At 27.2% G+C, this 23,337-nt stretch overlaps 1 protein-coding gene and 2 long non-coding RNA genes across 3 annotated transcripts; 1 reads left to right on the top strand and 2 right to left on the bottom strand.

Annotated features, from left to right (window-relative positions):
- Positions 1 to 5,317: 5,317 nt before the first annotated feature.
- Positions 5,318 to 16,777, bottom strand: LOC132929694 (uncharacterized). The gene is made up of 4 exons (XM_060995220.1): positions 16,624 to 16,777; positions 12,855 to 12,942; positions 7,066 to 7,224; positions 5,318 to 6,536 (listed from the first exon to the last, which is right to left on the bottom strand). Exons 2-4 carry the CDS (start codon positions 12,894 to 12,896, stop codon positions 6,351 to 6,353), a joined length of 387 nt encoding a protein of 128 aa, XP_060851203.1. The 5' UTR covers positions 12,897 to 12,942; positions 16,624 to 16,777; the 3' UTR covers positions 5,318 to 6,350.
- A 6-nt stretch (positions 16,778 to 16,783) lies between these two features.
- On the top strand, positions 16,784 to 19,271 carry LOC132929696 (uncharacterized). Its single transcript, XR_009662136.1, has 3 exons — positions 16,784 to 16,871; positions 17,953 to 18,007; positions 19,101 to 19,271. It is a non-coding gene; the product is annotated as an uncharacterized LOC132929696 (long non-coding RNA).
- LOC132929695 (uncharacterized) lies at positions 17,093 to 22,676 on the bottom strand. Its single transcript, XR_009662135.1, has 6 exons — positions 20,981 to 22,676; positions 19,724 to 19,954; positions 19,483 to 19,624; positions 17,566 to 19,367; positions 17,323 to 17,503; positions 17,093 to 17,222 (listed from the first exon to the last, which is right to left on the bottom strand). It is a non-coding gene; the product is annotated as an uncharacterized LOC132929695 (long non-coding RNA).
- Positions 22,677 to 23,337: the final 661 nt, after the last annotated feature.

The following is a 23,337-nucleotide window of genomic DNA, read 5'->3' as shown; positions in this document are numbered from 1 at the left end:
TTTTTTTAATAATCTTTTACACAAGTATTGTATTATAATAATGATCAAATATTTGTAACGTTATTATTCATTAATATCGGTATTTTAATGCAGCCCTAAAGATTACAAAATAAGTAGTATATACCAATAAAACAATTTATGATAATATATTAATATATGAAAAATAGTACAAACGAGTATAGTTTTCGTATATATATATAATTATTATAGGTAATGTATTGTATAATATAGTTGGACGATATTTTATGCATAAAAATAAAAAATATATATTTCCTTACGATAATCAAGTCTAACAATTAAACGAGTGTTTATAATATTGCAGAAGAAATGGATTTTTACTTGACAAACGCAATAATTATTTTAACTGTAATCAGATATATTATTTCACTTTAAGATAATGTTAGCGCCATCTAACTATTTCAAATCTGCCCGCCAAACGCGCCAGACACATCTGTTGGTCACTATGTTAACAGTTGTTATCACATTATTATTGACCACGAAAGTGTCATTTTTCATAAAGTTTTCGTTGCAAACTTCAAGTATTGTGTAACGAGCTTTTTAATATAGTTTTTAACTGATCGTCTTCCTTTCCTTTCTGCTCCGTGTTTGCAGCAAAATCGTCTCTTATTTTTCTTGTTGTTTTCGACACGGTTTTGTTGTTCGGCTCGCTGTGCATTGTTATATAGTCGCGCTCTAACCATTAAGCCTCTGACTATATTACAATTTACATTACTTCGTCTTGGTAAATATTGTTCACGCTCATTGTATTTATTTATTCTTTTATATGAGCTTTTCAACTCTAGGATTGTTTTATGATAAGTGTTACCCACGTAGTCAATATTCATGTATCATGAGTATGCGTTGTCAACCGGCATCAAAGTGTAGGGCATTATTATAATTAATCGGGGTAAGCTGGTGCACCACATTAGTTATATATTTATTATTATAATTATTACAATTTTGTTATAACCACTGTTGGCTATTATTATTATACACATATTTACTACTATTTCTATAATTACCAGTACTTGGTTCATTATTATAATTATTACAATAGTCTGATTATTATTATTAATATACTTTAAAATAAATATACAGTCCACAATTCAATTTTCTATTTTTTTATAATCTATCTTTTTATATGATACAGGCAAGCTTGCTATAGTTGCAAGCCTCTGCGGTCATAACAGATAACAAAATCTAATTTGATTTGATCGAGAAAATGTATAATAGAATAATAAATTTAAACTAACTGTAACAATATTAATACTTTTCTATGTGAATTATATTGCAAGTGCAACTACAATCGGATATACTATATAACTACATAAAGATAAATCCAAATTTATTTTTTATATCTAGGTAATCTCTTTAACACAACTAAACAATAATTAAAAAAATAAATATTTTAACAATATAATAATAGATTAAAAATCGTAAAATATGTTTCGGTTGTTATATGACGTGGTATAGTTGTAATGAACGATTAATTTATTATATAATAAATAGGTATTGTAAGTTACCTGTAATAATTATACCTTACGTAGTATATATATGAATTTACACAAAATGTACATTATACCTATAAATTTAACATAATTTAAACAAGTCGTTGCACTGGGTTGCAGACTTGTTGCATGCAGTAATATTGATCAATGTTCCGTATTTATTCTGTCATATTTTTGTCACGATTATTATATTTTAACGGACACCCGTCGCAGTATAATAAGCCAAATGCATTATGATTTCCTCATGGACTAAACTTTGGAAAATCAAACTAAATAAGAAAAACGGGTACAGTATGAATCGAAATATTCGAAATCCTCGTTAAATCGTTATGGTGTTACTATAGAGGTAATTTATATAAATAAATAAATAATAATAATAATAACAGTGTTTGAAAAAATAAACAGGCCCGCGAAATCCTATAATGTCAGTCGATTAGAATTGACGAACGCGAGGGTACTCGCTGGCTCGTAATAAACGACACCGTGGACTCGTCGTCCGGGTGATCTGTCACGGTGTACGAAAAAATAAACTCAAGCTTATTTACTTACTAGATGCCTAACGTAGCATAATTACTATTATTCACTCTTCCAAATAATATGGCATCATCAACAAACATCAAAGATAACGCTGCACTGATTCAATCATTTTGTAGAGAATTCGTGCAAAACATGATCGACCAAGTTATTGTAACTGATGAATTAAAACACGAAACAAAAATGGCAGCAGACGACGGGGAACTGGTAGACGAAATACATATGGCGGTAATCGGCGATGTGCTTGAAAGTCTTTTAGAGGCGGCATGCTGTTCGGGTGATAGCACCATCCAGGAGGGCGCAGATGGCGACAATCTGCGCCCTACTGGATAGAGCGCTCGGACGCTAAGGTCGCGTGGAGCCGTAAACTGTCGCTCCCGCGGTCGGGCCTTGCATGCCGTTATGATAGACGCGTCGCGACCCAAGCAAACGCATCCGCGGTACTCGTTTGCCCGCCACACCGATCGGAAGTGTTGTGCGCAGGTGGCCAGTGACCTTTTAACACCAAATTCGATATCTCGTATCCCCCCCCTCGTCCACGTTTATTGTGTCGTCGTCCTGTCAGATGCTTTTTTGTTTATATTATTATTGTTATGTTATTATTGTTTATGTACAAATATATTAAATAACTGTTTTCCATACATATATAGGCATCTTTGCCTACTATCGTTAGGAAATGATAACATATACTAGGCGATGATATCATTTCCTTCCGATTTTAGGAATTGTCAACATTTACTAGGAATTGTCATCATTTCCTAAATGTCAACATTTCCGGTAACATATATATATTGTTTTTTATTTAAATATTGTTTAATTCCCTAATTTTCAAGACGTGCTTAAAATAGCTATTGTATTTACAATGTCTAAGAAATTTGATCTGAAATTCTAATCTTCGCCAAAAATGACTGTTTCTATCATCTTGTTATACACCATGTCTAAGACAAAAACGCGCCAGATTATTTTTTCAAGATTTTAAGGATGAATTTTTTATTATTTAATAATTTAATAATAAAATATATAATATCATTGAATTAATATCTAAAGATGTACAAGAGTGTAAACCCAGTTCGAATTCTAAGTTATCAACCAAAACGTTGAATCCTATATAGAATTCCGATTGGAGACTGTCTGTTAGCTTATAAATATGATACATCAAAACTCGAAAGTCATCCGCTGACAACTTAATGACGACATTCTAATTTTAACGTAGTCCGTGCACTATCTACTATAATAGAACGGATACACTTTTAAGTATTATATTAAATTCTTGTACTTCGGTGGGTGTTACACTGTTATACCAGATCAATCAGCAACGGTGGTGATCGGTGTTTCCGATGAAATACTGTTAAGCTACGTTGGTAAATTATCTGCACGTGTGTGTGTGTGTGTGTGTGTGTGTGTGTGTGTGTGTTTATAAGTATGTAAAGTATGTTTGTGTAAGTATTAAGGGACTGATTCTACTGAAGAGACTACGCTATGCACGTACTTGTTGTTTAGTACACGTTAAAAAGTGACAAATTATAGATTTACATAAACAACCAATCCATACGTCCGGACAGTCCTGATTTCAAGAACCTGTCCGGATTGGTGTCCGGATTTGAGAAATGTCCGGATTTTACAAAAGTTAATGTTTAACTCACTATTTCGGTACTAAAAGGTTATAATTTTTATTTATTCTATTCTATTCTATTGTAATGGTATATCATTATATATTTATCAATGTAAATCCTTGTAATTTTTTGTAAATGTAAATTTAAAAATGTTAATTAATATTATCAATAGATAAGTTAGATGACCTTGTCGGGACTATAATTAAAAAAAAAAGTAAAAAAAATACTAAAACTTACTTAACTAAAATTTAAAAATAAAGATCTGTCGCGTACTTCAGTGTCTAAAACTCCAGAAGTGATAAAGATATAATAACTTGTCATACTATTTGATGTTAAGGTTATAGTTGAAACCTTATTAAATTATTATTATAATAACTTATTTTCAACTTTGATTTATTTTTAATATTTATAATATACGTAAAGTATATAATATGTATATCAAGCCATAATAACTGAGGATAAATCTAATAAAATATAAATATACTAATTTTTTATAATTTTTATTGACAATATAAATGCATCGATAAACATTTAAACAAATACTTGTCTTAATAAATGTATGTTGATAATATTTATAGAGGACATGAATACACCATTCTATTTATGTTATTTTAAAAAAAAAAGGCATAGTGTAGCTAAATAGCCTATCCAGGACGCCGTATGATCATAATTTAATATTATTGAAATACGTTATAAAAATGTCAAAAAACTATATCTCAAAAAATATTAAATTATAAAGACAAAGTAATAGATACCATAAGTTTTTTTAAATCTGTTTCTATTATCAAAAAAATTAAATTTAAAACTTTTTTATTTTATTTTGTATTTTATATTTATTTTGTATATTAGATTTATTTTATGAATTTTTATTTTTTATTTGATTTTGACTATAATATTATTATAGCTTATATCAGCTAAAATATAAATTATTATTATTATATGATTGACTATTTTTAAATTAAACTTAAATGTATATAGTATATTAGATTTATTTTATGATTTTTATTAAATTAAATTAGTAGTACTGAAGACCCGGGAAAATTTACATATTTTCGTCGGGTAGTACTAGAGTAGACCCGCGGTAAAGTTTAACATCGGGAGAGTTTAAAATCACCCGCAAAAATGTAGTTATAGAATACATATTTGACATTTTATTGTGATTGATAATACATATTACATAATATAATCTACGATTGTATATTGTTTATAATTGAATTAATTCACATTATTCACAAGATTAGTAAAATATTAACAATTATTTTTAGTTACTCTTTAATATTCAAATATTCAATGATAGACCGTAGCCAATATTATGTGCGTAGCTTATATTATAGAATTACTTTTTATCGGTTAACTCTATACTATACATCATATAGCAGTGTTTCTCAACCATTGTTTTGTGGTGACACACTAGTAAAATATTTCATATTTTGCGACACAACAAAAAAATAAAAATTATGTGTAATATTTAATTTTAATAGGTAATATAAAATATGTTTAATCATCATAGAAATTATTATTAAGTTACCTATTATTTGTTATTTATAAATATTTATTATAGTTTTACGGAAGAGGGAGGTAGGGGGATAAAAATTATGTTGATGGTCATGCGCCAGCATAAAAATACTAAGGTACAAATGCGCAATAAAAAAAAAATCGAAATTCAATAATTCTTATATTAAATCATAATACATTTCACTACGAAATTCAACCCATATAATATAAACCGGCCTACCTAAGGAAAAAAAACAAATAATTATGTGAATTATGAGAAATGCATATCTTTTGTATGTAATCAAACTACTAAGTTATTGTAATTTATAGTTTAATCTTTTTTTTCGTAAGTAGTATTATTTAACTTACAGTGCGTATTGAGTAACTCACATATTAGGAATAGTAACTTAATATTTACAAACACTCAATTAATACACAGATAAAGATTTTATAATACACATTAATTATATTAATAATGTCAGTGGCAACATAGTATAAAATAAAATATAATATAAGAAAATGTGATTGAAATTTGCAACCAAAATCAAAACATTTTAATCAGTAAAATGTTGTAATTTTTTTCAAAATATATTTTTATCTACGTATTAATAGAAATTGCATAGTAAAAAATTAAAAAATAATAAAAATATTAACTCCTGAAAACTTAAATTAAAATGTGATAATCATCAGCTTAATAATAAATATTTTACTTAATCTTAAAAATAAATAGATTAAACATTCTTGTAAGAACACATAATACAGACATAATAAATAAGTGACTACTAAATCACATTTAAAATTATTTACAGTTGTTATGTTGTTATGAAACCATTGAATATTTTATTATGAAGTATAAACTTACACACGCAATTAATATAATAAAGTAACTGATAGGATATACCATTATTTTTACTCTGAGAAATGATTAAAGAAGTTTAAATGAGTCACAACAAGTAAACAAATTATAATTTGAATTAAATAATATGGAGTGCTCTCTTATTTATACAGATAAAAAATAAATTATTGTAGTACATAGAAATATAAATTATACATTTTAAGTTTAAATGCATTATTACATTTATACTTCTATGTATACCTATATAAAAAAAATTATTTACCTATAACATTCGTTAAATAAAATAAATATTATACCTTTAAAATTTAGTTTAATGATAATATTACATTTTCTTATAAATATAACTTATTCGCCACGGTATGTGAATGCAGCATCGACGACAAACACAACTCCATTGAGGATGGACAACCAAGCCTTGGTTAAACCAGTGTTGACATAAGATGATTTCAATGAATATCCATTGTAATAGTTGTACGACATAACTCCAGATGCAATGAAGAGAGCAGCACCAATCAACACGTAGAACATATCCTAAAAAAATATTATATACAGCATTATAATATAGGTAGTACAAGGTTTGTCTAACCCGATTTAACCCATGAATAAAATTCTGAAAAATTTAAAGGAATGAAGTCGATCGTAAATCCGTGCCATTAATTTTATAATAACATAGTATAAAGTTACACAATCAATGGACTATGGTCGTATCTATATTCTTTATTATTGTCAATGTACTCGTATTCCTTTAAAAAAAAACCATTTACAGTAGGAATATGAAAAAGTATGTAAACCGAATTAGTATTTACGAAAATTAATACCACAAAAACTCAGTCGGCTTTTTATATAAAAAGAAAAGAAATAGGTAAATAAATGAATTGAGAAAATAAAACAAATGTATAATACATTAAATTAAATAATACTAACATCACAAAATATAACTAATTATAGGTATAATTTATGGTTGTTATAGTTAGGTTATTACCATCAATAGTATAACCACTTTTTTTTTGTCTCGCAAACGTATAATGAACAAAATATCGAATTAATTTAAATAACTTACCAGTCGAGAGCTTATCGGCGTTCCAGTGAAAAGTCCAATGAAAATTCCAGCCAAAATAATCACATAACCGACATACGTCCCGGTAGTGATCATGACCGATGTGGTATCACCCCCCGGAAAACTGTTGTAATGTAAAACGAAAATTATGATGGTTAAAGCCTATAAAAATATAAAAATACGATTATTATAATTATTCGTTATGCAATGTTCATATTAATTCTAACTCAATGAAAATTTGATTAATAATTAGTAGGTTACTGTGGATAATTCTTCTAATAGCAACTTCTTATTTTAAAAAACTATTACAATTTTAGATTCAGAGCAGAACGAGGAATAATAAATGCATTGAATTTATAACAATTTTATTTTTATTACTTGTACAGGATTTATTGTAAAAAAATTACTTTTATATTCAACCTCAATCTCTTTTCTGATATAAAACTAATCTAGTTGATACCTTTTGGAGAACAAATTTCCTGTACTTCTCAGAATAGTGAAAATTTTTTTAGGGATAATAGGAATTTTTACGCAAAGAGTGTTAAACATAAAATCGATTTTGAAATGTATGCATATATATTATAAATACTAAAATACATATACATTTATAAATCCTATATATTATTATGTTAGAAATGACATCTAAAATATTACAATGTTAATCTGATGAATAATATATAAAACTATTTAATATGTCACTTATTACGCACGTAGATATGTTGGTAGGTACACGTTATTGTTTTAATTAAACACACATTTTTATTATTATTATTTTAACATATTTTAATAATTAGTTTTAACTGAACATAAAGGGGAAACGATTAATAATTTTCCAACATTTATTTATCCATGAATTCACTGATAAATATGATTTAAAACACTGCAGCAGAATGAATATGTTTAATATTATTATAACATCGATAGTTTTAACCGTATTAAACTTATTTTTATGTAAACAATAAAATACAAATTTACTTACAATAGATTATCATTTTTTTCAAAACACGTTTAATGAACAAAAATAAATGTAAATTATGATATTGTTTAATTTGTATACCTACTACTGCGTGAGTACCTAATGAGATAACATTTGGTAATACTCGTATAATAGTTATTAATGAATAATGCTAATTTATCTAAGTCACCCCCCGACGCGTCACCATAGTCCATACTTAATAAGTGAAATGTACACCGAAATTATTTTTATTAGGAAATAAAATGATTCCAAAATAGTCGTCGGAAACACATAATATAATAACTCATTCGTTAACGTAACAACTGAAGCAGTGGCATATATGTTTCTATTTCCATACATAGGCTTTTCGACGGTGTTCTAGTGGTATGGCAAAATGAGTATTCGTGTCAACGATAAAATGTCTAAAATGCGAGTAGAATAAACCGAGAAAATAAATAGAATAGTGTCAAGGATTCATCCGAAATTCAATTCATACCACGCAACTTTCACAACAAAAAATATAAATATACACATACAATATTGTGTCGGCAGCGGCAATAATAATTATTATTATACTTCCAGCGGTACATAAAATATAGAAAACAATGTGCTGAAACAATTTAAGGTCATTGCTATGTGTCTAAAAATTGATTCGTGTAAACCTATTTTGCATTTAATTTACGGCTGTTGTAATCGAAACGATGGTTATTACACCGGTTCACATAATCACAATATCATATCAGACGGGCAAGGCACACGATAGTTTCAAACATTAGTCATCACTAATATTATGTATTAAATAAATACCTCATATTTACATTCTTCGGATGAATCATTGTAAAGTGACCTTGAATATGATGAAACGGTTCCTTAGATAAAATAAATATATAGGTAAGTTAAAATACCTAATATTATAATTTATGGCCACGTTTTAAATTGTCTTTAGGCGTAATATATACTCGGCAACTACAGTAGAATTGAAACGAGGTCCGAATCGCAATTTTATTTAATACACTAACAATTTACTACAATTTAACACACGGAATGACATTTTTTAACATTATTATTTTATTTTTTTTTATCGTTGAGACTAACGTCGACCCACAAGAACTTCCGTAGATGTTTTTCGGCCAATTTATAACACAAATTAATTTAAAAAAATTGTCTATATTGTAATTAAAGGAATGGGTTTATTTTATATAATCGCGTCATCACGCCAAGCTATATGTAAATAAATAATTAGTTAAATTTATTGATAAGATGTATAATATGTTATAACATAACATTACAACATTAGTTTATATAATGTTTATATAAACATTAAACTATACACAGAGTGATTTTATTATCATTGAACACTCATATTTCATTATTTCATAATCTAATAACTTTTTGAAAATATTTTTCAAACACAATTTATAGTATAATTAAAACAACATTAAAAAAAAAAATTATTGTTTTAATCGTTATAATTGTTAGGTTGTTTACTTTTTTGAATGGCCCTAACTTACATTTTTAATCTCATATTCTGAAACAGAATATTTTTTGGTGTATTTTGGTACATAAAAATTGAACCTAGGACGAGTAGTTTATGAGTTATAATTATAAATAATAAAACTTTGATAACCAAACTTAAAATATTTTTAAAAATTGTATTAGATTTGGAAATAATAAGTGTTGTTCGATTAAAGAATCGTGTAGGTATATTTTAAAATTATAATCTATTAAATTAATAAATAATACGATTATGAAATAGATAATAGTAAATTATAATAGATTAAAAGATATGAGAGCTATAATAATTTTAAAATTATAATAATACAAGTAATTAATATTAATCAATTAACATATATTTTATAATTTGTAAAATTTGTCCGAGAACAAAAGTACTAGAAATCAATAAACAGGAGTAAATAATAAATTATACGGGATTGAGGATTAACGTTAGTGAATTTATGTTTAAACTCGGAAACAATTGTCCTAATTTCAATTTACATACGCCAACATTTTTAACGAAAAAATAATCTGCTAACAATTTACAGTGAAATAAGGTAGTGCTCATTTAAATAAATGAATTCACATCGACATAGGGTACTCCTAAATGGTAAAATAAATCAATAAATAATAAATACATAATTAAAAAATAGCCTTAGAAGTGAGCATACTTAATGACTCACGATTCTATATATATTTGAATTGTCAGTTGAGAAATTCATAATCTATTTTATTGCTACATACAAAACACGAAAAAAAAGTTTTGTAAATATTTAAATATAACCGTATATTATTTCAAAACACAATAATATAATACTAAATTATTAGCATTATAAACTGTTCGATTATTAGCTCTCGGGCGATTTAAAATGCACATAATTTATTCATCCCCTGAATTCGAAATTTAGATCAATATTTTTTTGCTCATGCTTGAATAATTAAGAAATAACATGCTTTGTGTTTGTGACGACCTGAAACCAAACATAGGTCCCTAATATTATAACTCCCATAGGCCGTAGTCCCATTTATTTATTACATACCAAATATATCTACGTACACAACACATTTGTGCACGTGGATGTAGCTATGTAGTTCCACGGTTTATTAAACACATCACTACATCAGTCTTAATATAATATTCATCAACATTCTCAACTACATACTTAAAACCCTTGTTGAAAATGTATTTATTTATTTTATTGATAATCAACTTAAACATACATATCACATATACATAATATTTACAACATATTTCTATATTACGTTGATATCTATATTCCCTGTAAGCAAAAGCTTGTGGTGGGAGCAGGGGGTCATTACATAATTATTTACATTTAAACACCATTTTTTTTCATTTTTTTGGAAAATAAAACGAGTAATATTAATTATGAGGTTTTAGATATAATAATATTTTACCTATAGCATTCAATAGTCACTACAACATTCTACAGCTGTATCCCTGTAAACACTAACATTGTTTTGTGTTATTTTATTACTATTATAGCCACCATACAGTTCAGAATAAACATACAGCTTTTATAATCCTATAAATCTACCTAACCTAACCTAAGAGTATAAATATTTTTCCCCTTTCCTTCTATTATTACCATCATAATTATTATTGTTGCGCTATAGTTAGTTAGTCTATTTTTTAATATATTTTCATTCAAATTATCACATTCAATATTACCACCTCAAAACATAAAATCTGCATATTTCTTTCCCAATAAATCTCAGTATCTGTTGAGCTAGTGCTATATAGATATTATATATAACGCTTGGTTTAAACCAGCGTTACCCGTTGTGATGTTACAAAGTATATTTAGCCTAAAATATAAGTAAATTATATGGTTTTTAAAAAATGAATACACATAAATTGCATGTACCTATGTATAGTATGAACACTATTCGTAATGATTGATCAAAATTAATACATTTAACATAAAACAAATAAATCGAAATTAGTGAGTTTAAAAATACACGTTATAACGAGGGACAGTGAACAGTTCTGAGTTTTTATAATTATATTCTACAATTATTTCGTTTTAACAAGGGCACTCAACTAACACAGAACGATACTACACTATATAGGTATCTATTCATGATTCTAACAGCATATAAAATGTATAAACTATAGCTGCTATAGTATAGCATCTAAAAAAGCAGACAATTATAGCATTTATTCGTCAACATAGTATGTGTTATGTAATTATAAAATCGTGTAAAAATGAACCTCAGTGCAAATTAATAATAAATATATACATATATTATATTGTATAAAAACGTGTGGAGATATAATTTACCTATTGTAATGTAACTAATAAAAATTGCATGATAAAAGTGTTTTGGAATATTTCAACTTTATAGCATAGATCAGTCTAAAATGTACAATACTCGTAAAATCTTAATTATAACACACAACGCTATTTTCATTAAGCTACCTACTATTTCAACACACACGTCTTCTACATACACGCGATATAATTTCAATTATACATAAATACCAATTAACGTCACTTTTATTGTGCATAATTATTACTTAATACTATACTGTTTAAGGTTGGCTACAATTGGCCTACTACAATATAGTTATTACTTATTACCATCTTGTTAATTCCGTGTATCTAACCAATGTACGAGAACAGAATATTCGTAGGCGACGGTTTATGATATCTCTAAAAGGACTTTAGAAGGACGACTCGCTTCAGAATTTAGAATTTAGAAAGTACCTAACGCGGGGTCGACGGATTTGAACAGGTTAAAATGTTTACGAATAAGTATATACTAGGTATCGTAGTTACGTATTTACAAAACATAAAAGAAACCATAATTTTTCTATAAAAAAAAATAAACGACCGACCTGAACACGTTTCAATTATATATTTATCAGAATATATAGGTATTTATAGATACTTGCAAGTTGACAGGTTTAAAAAAGTACCTACTTTCTTTGAACAAATAACACAATTTTCGACCATTGATCACAGTGTTACTACTGCAGTCATTCTATAATATATTATCGCCGTGCCACCGGTACTAAATATTACCTTTGTAGCCATAAAAAAAATGTAATAACAGCACCTAATAGATAATATTAATGGAAAGCATAGTACGCTATTATTCACATGATGTTAAAAATGCAGCAAGCCTATTACAAAAATCAATTATTTAAAAATAAAAAAAATGCTTAATACTAAATTATACTTATTTACGATATAATATGTTTAAAAAGTTATAGTGCTTATTATATAACAACGCTATAAATAGCGTATACAGTAAAATTCGTCATAATATAATTTATGAACATGAACATATGTATTATAAATACTATATATATACTCACAAGTTCCAAAAATTTAATCATGGTAATTTTCGTGATCGCCATCTTGTTGAATTCGAGTTTTGATTTTTACTTTTTTTATTCTAGGCAACTGCAAAAATATAATGTTTGACAAATAAGTTTGATTAAATTAATAATATAATAACACATCTTAATAGCCAGTAGGTTTTAGAGTAATAAGGTCACGTTCGTGTAGGCGGCTTTGGCTATGGCAGTATGATGTGCCTCAAATATAGCAGTGGTAGCTGTGACCTTCATAGATTTGATCATTGTTGATAAAATATTAATAACAATAATGACGTAGAACATCATAAATTAATTTTAAATGTCCAATACTAAATATTATATGTTCCTCAATCGGAAAAAAATTTAATAGTGATTCGTAATAAATGTCCTGTGAATTTGCTAGGTATCAAAAAAAAGGAAATTAATAATATTTTGGTTCAACATTTGGGTCATCCATGTGAAGGACAACCAGGTGTGGTTATTTTCCATCTTGGGGCTATACTGTGATGAATAATATTTACGATGTAGGTAACAATTTGTTATGATTTTTTTATTTTTACCTGCATTATGTCATCGTTTTAAAGGTTATATTGTAAAATTAAAGAGAAACATTTCGTATATAACTAGTAAGTACACAATAAGCAAGAAAACTTGAATATTATGATTTAACGAATTTCGTCGATAGTATTAAAAAAGAAAAACAGTGTTACACAATTTATTTTCTACAACTAATTTCTTGAACGATGTTAGATATAATAAAATAACAATAAATAAGTACATAGATATGTATGTTAAATTATTTTTCATATTTACCAAATATGATAATATTCACATTTATATAGATAGGACAAAACTAATAAGAAAAAACGATCAAAGTTGATTTTTAATATTTTAATAACAAATTATAATATATTTAATTTATTATGTACGTATTTAATTATTATAAAAAATGTATAATGTAAACAAAACTGTGAATATTTATATTAACAAAAAGTGATATGTCAACTGAAATGGCTGGTCTTAGCTCGAACGCATTTTTGCGTAGGCATGTACCTAATCTATAATATTACACAATAACCTATTTTTTAATGATTAAATACCTAATAAATAATAACATCAATAGTAGAACATTTTATTTTGAAAGGAAAATAAAAATAATAGAATAAACAAATATACCGGCGATATGTGCATATTATAACCTACTAAAATTATTATTAATTATAAAACTAATTTTATAATTACAATATAATATTAATAGTTGTTATTTAAAAAGTGCATCTAGTTATTTTATTACTCATTGATATTTTATCTATTATTTTGTTTATAAACAGAAAGTATACAGTATAAGTTGTTAATTTTAATAATTTAACTAAATAACACTATTAATAATAATAATAATAATAATAATAGTCTTAATTTAATGAATGAACATTAAAATAATATTTTTTTTAAAACACTTTTACTAACACTTGAGTCGTTAAAATAAAATACGTGTTATTAAAGTTATTTTTGTATATGAATAGGATTTTCATTTTTAATATTGAAGTGAACTATATAATCGTTAGGAATGATTAATGTTTAAAGAATTATAGAAATGTATAAGTAATTTAAATTTAACTTAGCACTTGTACACATAAAAGTCATATATACTTACATTTATGCTAATAATAAATATACTTGTAATGTATATGCTTATTATTAGACGGATAAAAATATAAGCCATAATATTATAAATAAACAATGTCTACGAAGACTTAGAGAGTAATTATAAATCACTTGAAAGTTGAAATAAAAAAATGGATGATTGAAAATCAATGAATATTTTTTTCACGTGGCTAAGGTTATATAAAATACATATTAAATATCCCTTGGCCTATCGCCACTAACCATGAAATAAACTTATTAAAGTCGTTAGCTTATATCTGATTTTTAAAACATTTTTATTTTGTAAACAAACAAACCGGTTTCTAAAGGGTCATGGATTTCATGGAGTTTAGATCACAGAAATCCCAATAAAACACAGGTTTGGATTCGTTTGGGTAAATTATAATATATATTATTTTCTTCGCCATAGGTACCCAATTTTATTTTGATGTATGCAAACTTTATAAAGTTATCTACTTACAATCTATAAATTTCATAAAATGGCCTTCGGCTAAATAATAGTCAGATATTTACAACATAACTAAAAACAGCAGTAAAAATATTATATACCTACTTAATGTAAATTCATTCCTTTAAACTCATTTGAATAGTAATGGATCAATGGCATAAAAGTACCAATTATATTTTCAACGAAATAATGCATAATATTAAATAACTAAAATACTCTAAAAATAAAAATTACATGGCTTAAAAACAATTTTGACATTATAGAGTAAAATAAAATTTGGAAATTACGAAGGTGTAGTTAACCATCCAAGGAACGGGTATATAATCGTACATAATATTGTATTTATCAGATATATAAAGGTACACATTAAGTATAAATAATTAAGCCATATAATATAATCATATATTACGAGTATATAATTACAAATTGTAATGAATGTTTAAAGTGCAAATTATTTGAATCTCTTAAGTTGAAATATATGTTTAAGAATACAAAAACTGAATTACGTACTACAATAATTATTAAGTATTTTATCAAAATCAAAAATCACATATTATTCCCAAAAAAAAAAAAAAAACAGTGTGATTTAATACACAGTATTTAATAATAAGTAAATAGGTACGTTTAATTAATTTTACAAATATGTTTATCGGCAATTACCGATTTACTTTACAATCAAGAACATAACATGATTAGGAAATTGCAACATATTTTAATGATTGTATTATTGAAAAATTAATTTATTAATTTATTTAATACCTATAATATAACATCGAAAATAAGTTTTACACAGACTCTCTAAAATAAATTAAATTTGTAAGAAAGCAAGTGAAATATTGAAATATATATTATACCTATTGATAACAATTAATAAATATGAGAATATTAAGAACTAATCAGTGACTTAATCCAAATTATATAAACATTAAAAAATATTACTATAGGTTTTATCTATTAAAAGAAGCGGAGTATAATAATTTCTATTTTCTATTTATTATTTCTACCTATAATTTAATTTGTTTTTATAAGCATAACATTTTGTTTAGATAATAGTATCCAAAATAGAAAATAATTTAAGCACTCGGACACGAATAGACGAAGATTAGAATAAAATTATATAACTTATTGTAGAAATACTATTTAAAATTTAATAAAATACATAACTATTAATTGCATTTTTAAGTGCTTCAAATCTCGAAATGAAGTCATAAAAAAACTGCAAATTTTCAATAACACAAGTTCATATCTAGTATATAAAAATAAATCTCAAATTATTATCAGCTAATAATATACTTATAAATGTAAAAAGCAACCGCACCGATTAAATAATATGATGCTCTACCTATTAAAAGTTAAATCTATACGGGATCAATCGCAAACACAAGTCTAGTTTACAGGACGTTGTCGTGTCACCGGATTAAAATGCAAACAATGATATTATAAATCGAACACTAACACCAACAAACGGATCTAAAATATACTTATTTTATTTAAACCTACTTAGAAAAAAAGCGAATTGAAAGATCGTATGCAATTGTTTACGTGATTTAATAAACAAAAACGAACAGTTAAGCGATAATATAACGATTATTATTAAGCATTAATACTTATCAAATCGTATTTTAATTTTCGTGAAAAAAATATATGACTTACCGATGAAGCGTTGACGGTGAGAAGGTCTGTGGCAAAGTGTCGGACTAATGACGATCGGCAGAGCTTATATGTTACTGTGGACTGTGGTTGCGTTATTGTTGACTGTAGTCTGTTGTTGTTGTTGTTGTTGTCGATGAGTGTGCCGTGTGCGTGCGCGGCGCGGCGGGTCACCGTTTGTGCGAACTGCTATTAATCTATGAGACGATCATGTTTGAAGACGGCGTCCTTGGTGGGAGAAATCCAAAACCGTGAGTATTGTATTTAATGTCATAAATATCGCTTTTAAAAAGTCCTCCGTAAATATCCAAACGACCAAAACTGATTTATACTTTATAAGCACAAAGATAATTTAATAGGCATTCTAATATATTATACCTGAGTTTTTACAGGATTACCATTTACGGAAATTCTGGGACACATATCGAATTCATGGCATGGGTCTCTGATCTCTGTATCCCGTAAGGAAAGCCAGGATGGGAGTTTACCAATTGCGTTTAAAATGACCTTTTAATATACCAATTGCGCTCTGTCTTTTTTGGATAGATAGACCAATTGCGTTCAGTTGTTTTCAGGGTTTATAATATTATTCTACATTACACCTAGTATATAAAAATATGTATTTTAAATATATTTATAGGTATTATTACAATAATATGCATGCTATTAAAATAACAATATTAAATACATAACATTTCATACTAATTTATAATGCTGAACAGCCGAACTGTAATATTATAAATCTGATTCAATAATGTTATGTCCGGGGTACTCATATATTGTTGATGTTGCGCGTTGGTCGTTAAATCTTGACATACAAGAACGTTATCGAACGTAATCATCGGATTTTTCACTGCTGTTAATTGTTGAAAAATAAGAGTGCCTAAATAAACACCTTTTATTTTATTATTTTTAGACTTTTAATCAAAACATCAGTTGGCTGACCTAAAATCAATTTGTGACCGAAAGGTTATAAGTGGAGACTGAGATTCTTCAGCCTTCACCGGCTTCACCAGTTCTGTAGCCAGGATTTTTCTTTGACGGGCTTAATTTTTGATAGCAAATTATTATGACAACAAAATATTAAGTTTGCACTGTATTTCTAACAATAAAATTCATATAATTATACATATTATCAAATCAAAATCAAGTAAGTGTGATAAGAGCAGCGTTGCTTTATCACCACAAACGGTAATTAAAGTAATAAAATTATTGTCGTGTGATATTTGGGAGGGGCTTGAGCCCTGGAAGCCCCACCCTCCCCCCCTGGCTACGGTACTGGGCTTCACCATTATATTATTATAGATTTATAAAAATAAATTGTTTGTATAGGGCACCAGTTCATCACCGGTGACAGCAAACAAAATAGTTACAACTGGATATGGCCGTATGTAAGCTGCGGCAAAATTACACCTTTTCTAAAAGTCGATATGTAAACTGCGGCAAAACCGATAAGATACATTATAAAAACTGCTGCAATTGATTTTATATTATACATAATATATATAGCTACTATTATGCAATGTGCATACCGATATGATAATACATATTATAAAGTATAAGTTTATACATACATCATATACCTATAATCTATAATATGTTAAATTATATACACAAATCGTTTAATTAATTGTGTTATGTTGGATACAAATTGGTAAGGAAAATCCAAATTTATTTTGAAGTTTTAACGTAATATTTATACTATTTAGTTTATACGATTTACTAGTGTTAGATATCAGCAGTGGCGCCGAACCCTACATCCAAGTGATGCGACCGCAACGGCGCAACAAATGCTTTGGATGGGTGGTGGTTCCCGTAAGCTTATTTTTAATGTTGGTTTTAAAAATAATACATAGTGTCTAAATAAAGTATTTGTGAATTCAAACTATCATAAATAAATGAATACATTAAACTTATATAAATGGCTTAACTCTCCAAAATCTAAAACAATACCATGCAATCCAAGGTCAACAATTATAGCTTGTGTCCATCTAACTATCATTAATAAATATCATTATTAAAAAATATATGAAGATGATATATATGTGGGACGTAGATCTATATAACAAATTTAGGTGGTAGGTGTGTGGGTGTGTATATAAAAATGCATAATTTTGCAACATGATTTGAAATTAACGTCGACGCCATCGCCACTGCACATCCGTGGATATCAATAGAAGAAATAGTTTAAGAAATGTTGTGTCGCTTATAATATTTAATTTAATAAGGAACTTACAACAATATTTAGGCAGAATAGCAAACAATTAATAGTGTTAACCAATTTTAAATTTAAATTTAAATATGAATAAAAAAAAATAATTGATTATAAAACATGGGAATGTGCTCAAATAAAACATGCGCTATATAATAATATATAATAATATAGTAGGTAAGCATATAAAATAAATGGCCGGAGTTTGTATAATGTATCTTATTGGTTTTGTCACAGATTGTATAATGTTATATTTTTTTTGTTGCAGTTTACATATCAACTTTTAGAAAAGGTGTAATTTTACCGAAGTTTATTATCTCCCCTGGATACAAGATACAATGAACTTCAGACCTGTAATACCTACTTAATATTTGGTCAAAACCGTCGTCCAAAATATGTCTGTTAATAACATAATATAGTATATATGGTTTACGTTGAATCGTTTGATGGCGTATGAGACAGAGTAAATCCTCATTATAATCAAGCTCGTACTGGCCTACCGCGACACCGTGAAAATGTTAATATTATTTCCGCCCTTCAAGAAAAATTGAAATTTAGAAAATTCTCACTATAGCCTATAGGTATAGGTTACAGTTAAAATTAAACATAATATTTTATTATTTAAACATTGGAACACAAATATAACTAACCCTAACTCCAGGTTGGTCGGAATGACTATCAAGATTCAAGATCGTCTATCCGAGTCCGCAAACGTATTTGGTCATATCGTCCAGCGAACAGCCGTCGGTCAACAGATGGGTCACGTGGTTCTATACAAACAGCTGTTTGTTTCTATAATCATCGTTATAATAATCATTATATTTAAATGGATTTATTATCTACGCATGATGAGAAACGGGTATACAGAACCCCATATTGTTTAATACGTACGGTTAGGTTAGGTATGTAGTATGTAGAAAGTGCAAGGCGATGTTCAATCGTCTTACCTACTAAATGGTCTAATAATTTACATGATTTAAATTATATATCTAGTTCTTTAGATGAAAATTCAGTGGCGCTGAGGTCCATGTTAAGGTCGGGCCATGGATCCACCTCTTTTTTTCAAAACTATTATCTCGATTTAAACAGTCCTTAGCAATATATTTCTTATTTATACGATTCCTGAAAATTACGTTTTCGCATTAATATTTTACTGTTTTATATTTTCCTGGGTTAAAACAGTTTTGAAAAATATCATTCTAAAAATATATTGTCCATCGACAAATTAATTAAATTTATTTTTTTCATATAATATTTTTATTTTTTATTAACTGCTTTTCTAATATAGTCGGTAATTTATTTCTTAAATCGTTTATTTTATCGATTTCCATCAACCTAACTTTACGATAGATATACGAATTGACTTTTATTTCACAATGTACGTATTAGTTTTTGATTTTTCGATATTATAAACTTGTTGGTAATCCAGAAGAAATTAAGATACATAACTAAGGTTATGTGAAGTTATAAACAAGACTACTTTTTTTTAATAACGATAATATTAAAATAGTCACTTTTAGGAACTTAGTACCTACTCAAAAACTATGTACATAACAATTGTTATTGGCCGGTCATTAATTTATTATTAATACAATTTATCATGGTATAATAATATGAAATAAAACATAATATCGTAACACTCACAAAGCCATAACTCATAATGGTTGGTACCTAATATGTACAATATGTCAAAAAATATAATTATTAGGTACCTACTAAATACTAATATTATATTATATTAGTAATATTACTCGTGAATCATGTACTAGGCGTGGTTATAAGTTATAATTTAAAGTTACAACCCTAGTTAATTAATGTTTTTTTAATAGTTATAATAGAAATATACGCCAGAATATAATATTTAAATAAAATAAGTAATTGTTGACGAAGCTAAGAGATTTTTATCGATCAGAAATTCAGAAACCTAAAATCTCTTTTCAAATACCTAATGCAACACTCACGCCTCGCATTATATAAAATGTAAATACAAAATATTTTTATGTTATATATTATGTACCTAATTGTTTCATTATTAAGATAATAATGACTACTTTTTGAACATTTGAACACTGAGACACTGGGAATGTTCCCAATATCTCACGGGTTCAAACCAACAAAAATAACATACTTATACCAACGGTAACCTACTCTTATTGGAGCTGTTTTTTTTGTTTAATAGCTGGTTGTGAACGGCGAATTCGCTGTATACACAGTTGGTCGTATTGTAGGGATTTTTCCTCGATTCCCTGACGATTTTCATTTTCAGGTATGATGACATGACGTGGTCGTCTGCAACAAATTAAGATTTTGTGTCAGTCACATCTTAAACCGACGACGATGACTGTTATAGGAGCTCGCCCATCCCATTTTTCGTCATGCCGACACAACAATGATGTCATAGTTATATCATAAGTACGTGCGCTCCCTAGAAAAGAACATAAATATATCGTGATGAATATGTATATCATTATGATAAATTAATACAACATGTTATATTTAAGAGACATTATGACGTCGTCGCGTGCAGTCCGTCGCATTCCAACGAGATTTTCATTCTATTTAGAATAGTAATAGCAGATGTTCAGGTTTTTTGTTCGAAACAGTGGCGTAGCCGGGGGGGTTAACCACCTCCCCCCTTCGGCCGTATTTTTTACCAAAAATATAATGTTTACAATACAGGAATACAATCATTCGGTTCGTGGTAAAATGTATTCTGTTATGCCGTATTCACGTTGTCGACTACACTGGTGATAATAATCTTTATCATTCAATTATTTTATTATTTTACCACGGTTTTAGATTTATTTTATTTTATTACGAAAAAAAACCCTAAAAAAAATCCTGGCTACGCCACTGGTACGAAATATGCTATATGAGTATATGACTGTATACTATAATAATATAAAATTATTAATTATTATACAGCTTTGATATTATAGGTACGCATCGGACTCGATCATAAACAAAAAAATTTAACACCTATAATAGCACTGCCGTGTATCCTAACAATTTTATGGGGACACACTGCCAGTATATGCTAGTATGCTACTTCACTCCATTTATCTGAAACTAAACTTAATACATTCGCCACATTCCTCCATATAACTAATTACCTACCTAACAACCATTCGTTAGAAATTAAATTTGTATTTGTATCTACATTATAATTTTCAACATAATATTCGGCTTGTGAATCTAATTTAAAAATCTACGTCAATCAGAAAAAAATAAGAATTGAACAATAAATGTTAATAAAATAGCTAAAATTAATTTTCAAAAATGACATTAAATATTTTATTATATAATATATTTAGGTACAGTTGAAACAATCACTCTGTATGGAACATATATAGGTGTTGTATTATTTATGCGAGCGCGTAGGTATCTAGGTGCTATCCATTATAGTATTATACCTATATTATGTGAGTGTGACTGCTGCTGAAATCGTGCTAGTAACAACTGTGTTTTGAATGAACAAATAATAATGATATTAAATATACAACATATAACTGCACAAGTACAACATACACGTCGTGTGGTTTGAGCACACACGTGTTCGAGGTAAAATATGCCAAAATTAATCATTTTGTAAAAATCGTATTTACTGCGATATAACTATAGGCACAAGGAGGCACCTACAGGCTACAACCTACCTCCTATTTGTTACCATTTATTCCCATTATACAGCGATTTCACCGCTTACGTAAATACCTACACATATTTTACATAATAGTACGTAAAATAATTATATTTATAAATTTTTAATACTATAATCAGTATAATCGACTATCAACATCTAATTGGACATTGCTATGTACCTATATATATAACCCTAAAATTATGCTAATTATTACGAAATAATACAAATCTACAATAAGTTTTGATTATTTTTGTTTATAAATATTGACAAAAATGAATAGTTACCACTACCTAACACATATATAATATTATTGATCAAGTAATATTATAATTTATAAATTATAACTTTATAAGTAATCTGTACTTTGAAGGTCATCTACAGACGTTATCTTAAGTTTGAACATATTAAATATTATAAAAATTCATATTTCTATTTTTAATTAATTGTGTTAAAAAATTATAACTTAATCTACACCTCGAAAGGATTGATATCTAAAATTAAAAAACGTTATATTAAATCATAATAATGTAAATATATTTAGTATACTGAATAAGGTACCTTAGTACCTACTTAAGATTAAGTAGGTACTGGAACTACAACTTAAACCTAACCAACACATTTGTAACAAATAGAAATAATATAAAACTATGTACGATATAGGGACCTAATAATTATAACATGATATGAACAGTATGAGTGTATGACAAAGTATTATATAGTTATATTATTAAGGAATAACGCATTAAAATTCAAAAACATATTTATTAGCGTTGTACTGTACGTCTGTACCTACAGAAGTACAGACAACAGTTTTCATAACATATAATATTGAATATTATAATTACACGCTACACAGACGAATCTA

This window comes from Rhopalosiphum padi, chromosome 4, assembly GCF_020882245.1.
Source record: "Rhopalosiphum padi isolate XX-2018 chromosome 4, ASM2088224v1, whole genome shotgun sequence".
Classification (NCBI taxonomy): Eukaryota; Metazoa; Arthropoda; class Insecta; order Hemiptera; family Aphididae; genus Rhopalosiphum; species Rhopalosiphum padi.
The sequence above is the reverse complement of the archived record's forward strand: the minus strand, read 5'-3'. Positions and strand labels throughout refer to the sequence as shown.

What these genes read in the sequence shown, in the direction of transcription:
- LOC132929694 (XM_060995220.1), bottom strand. Translation starts at nt 12,896, where the DNA reads ATGGCGATCACGAAAATTACCATGATTAAATTTTTGGAACTT. An exon ending in TGATTAAATTTTTGGAACTT is followed by an intron (nt 7,225 to 12,854) that starts GTGAGTATATAT and finishes ATATTTTTATAG; the next exon opens with GCTTTAACCATCATAATTTT. An exon ending in CGCCGATAAGCTCTCGACTG is followed by an intron (nt 6,537 to 7,065) that starts GTAAGTTATTTA and finishes ATATTTTTTTAG; the next exon opens with GATATGTTCTACGTGTTGAT.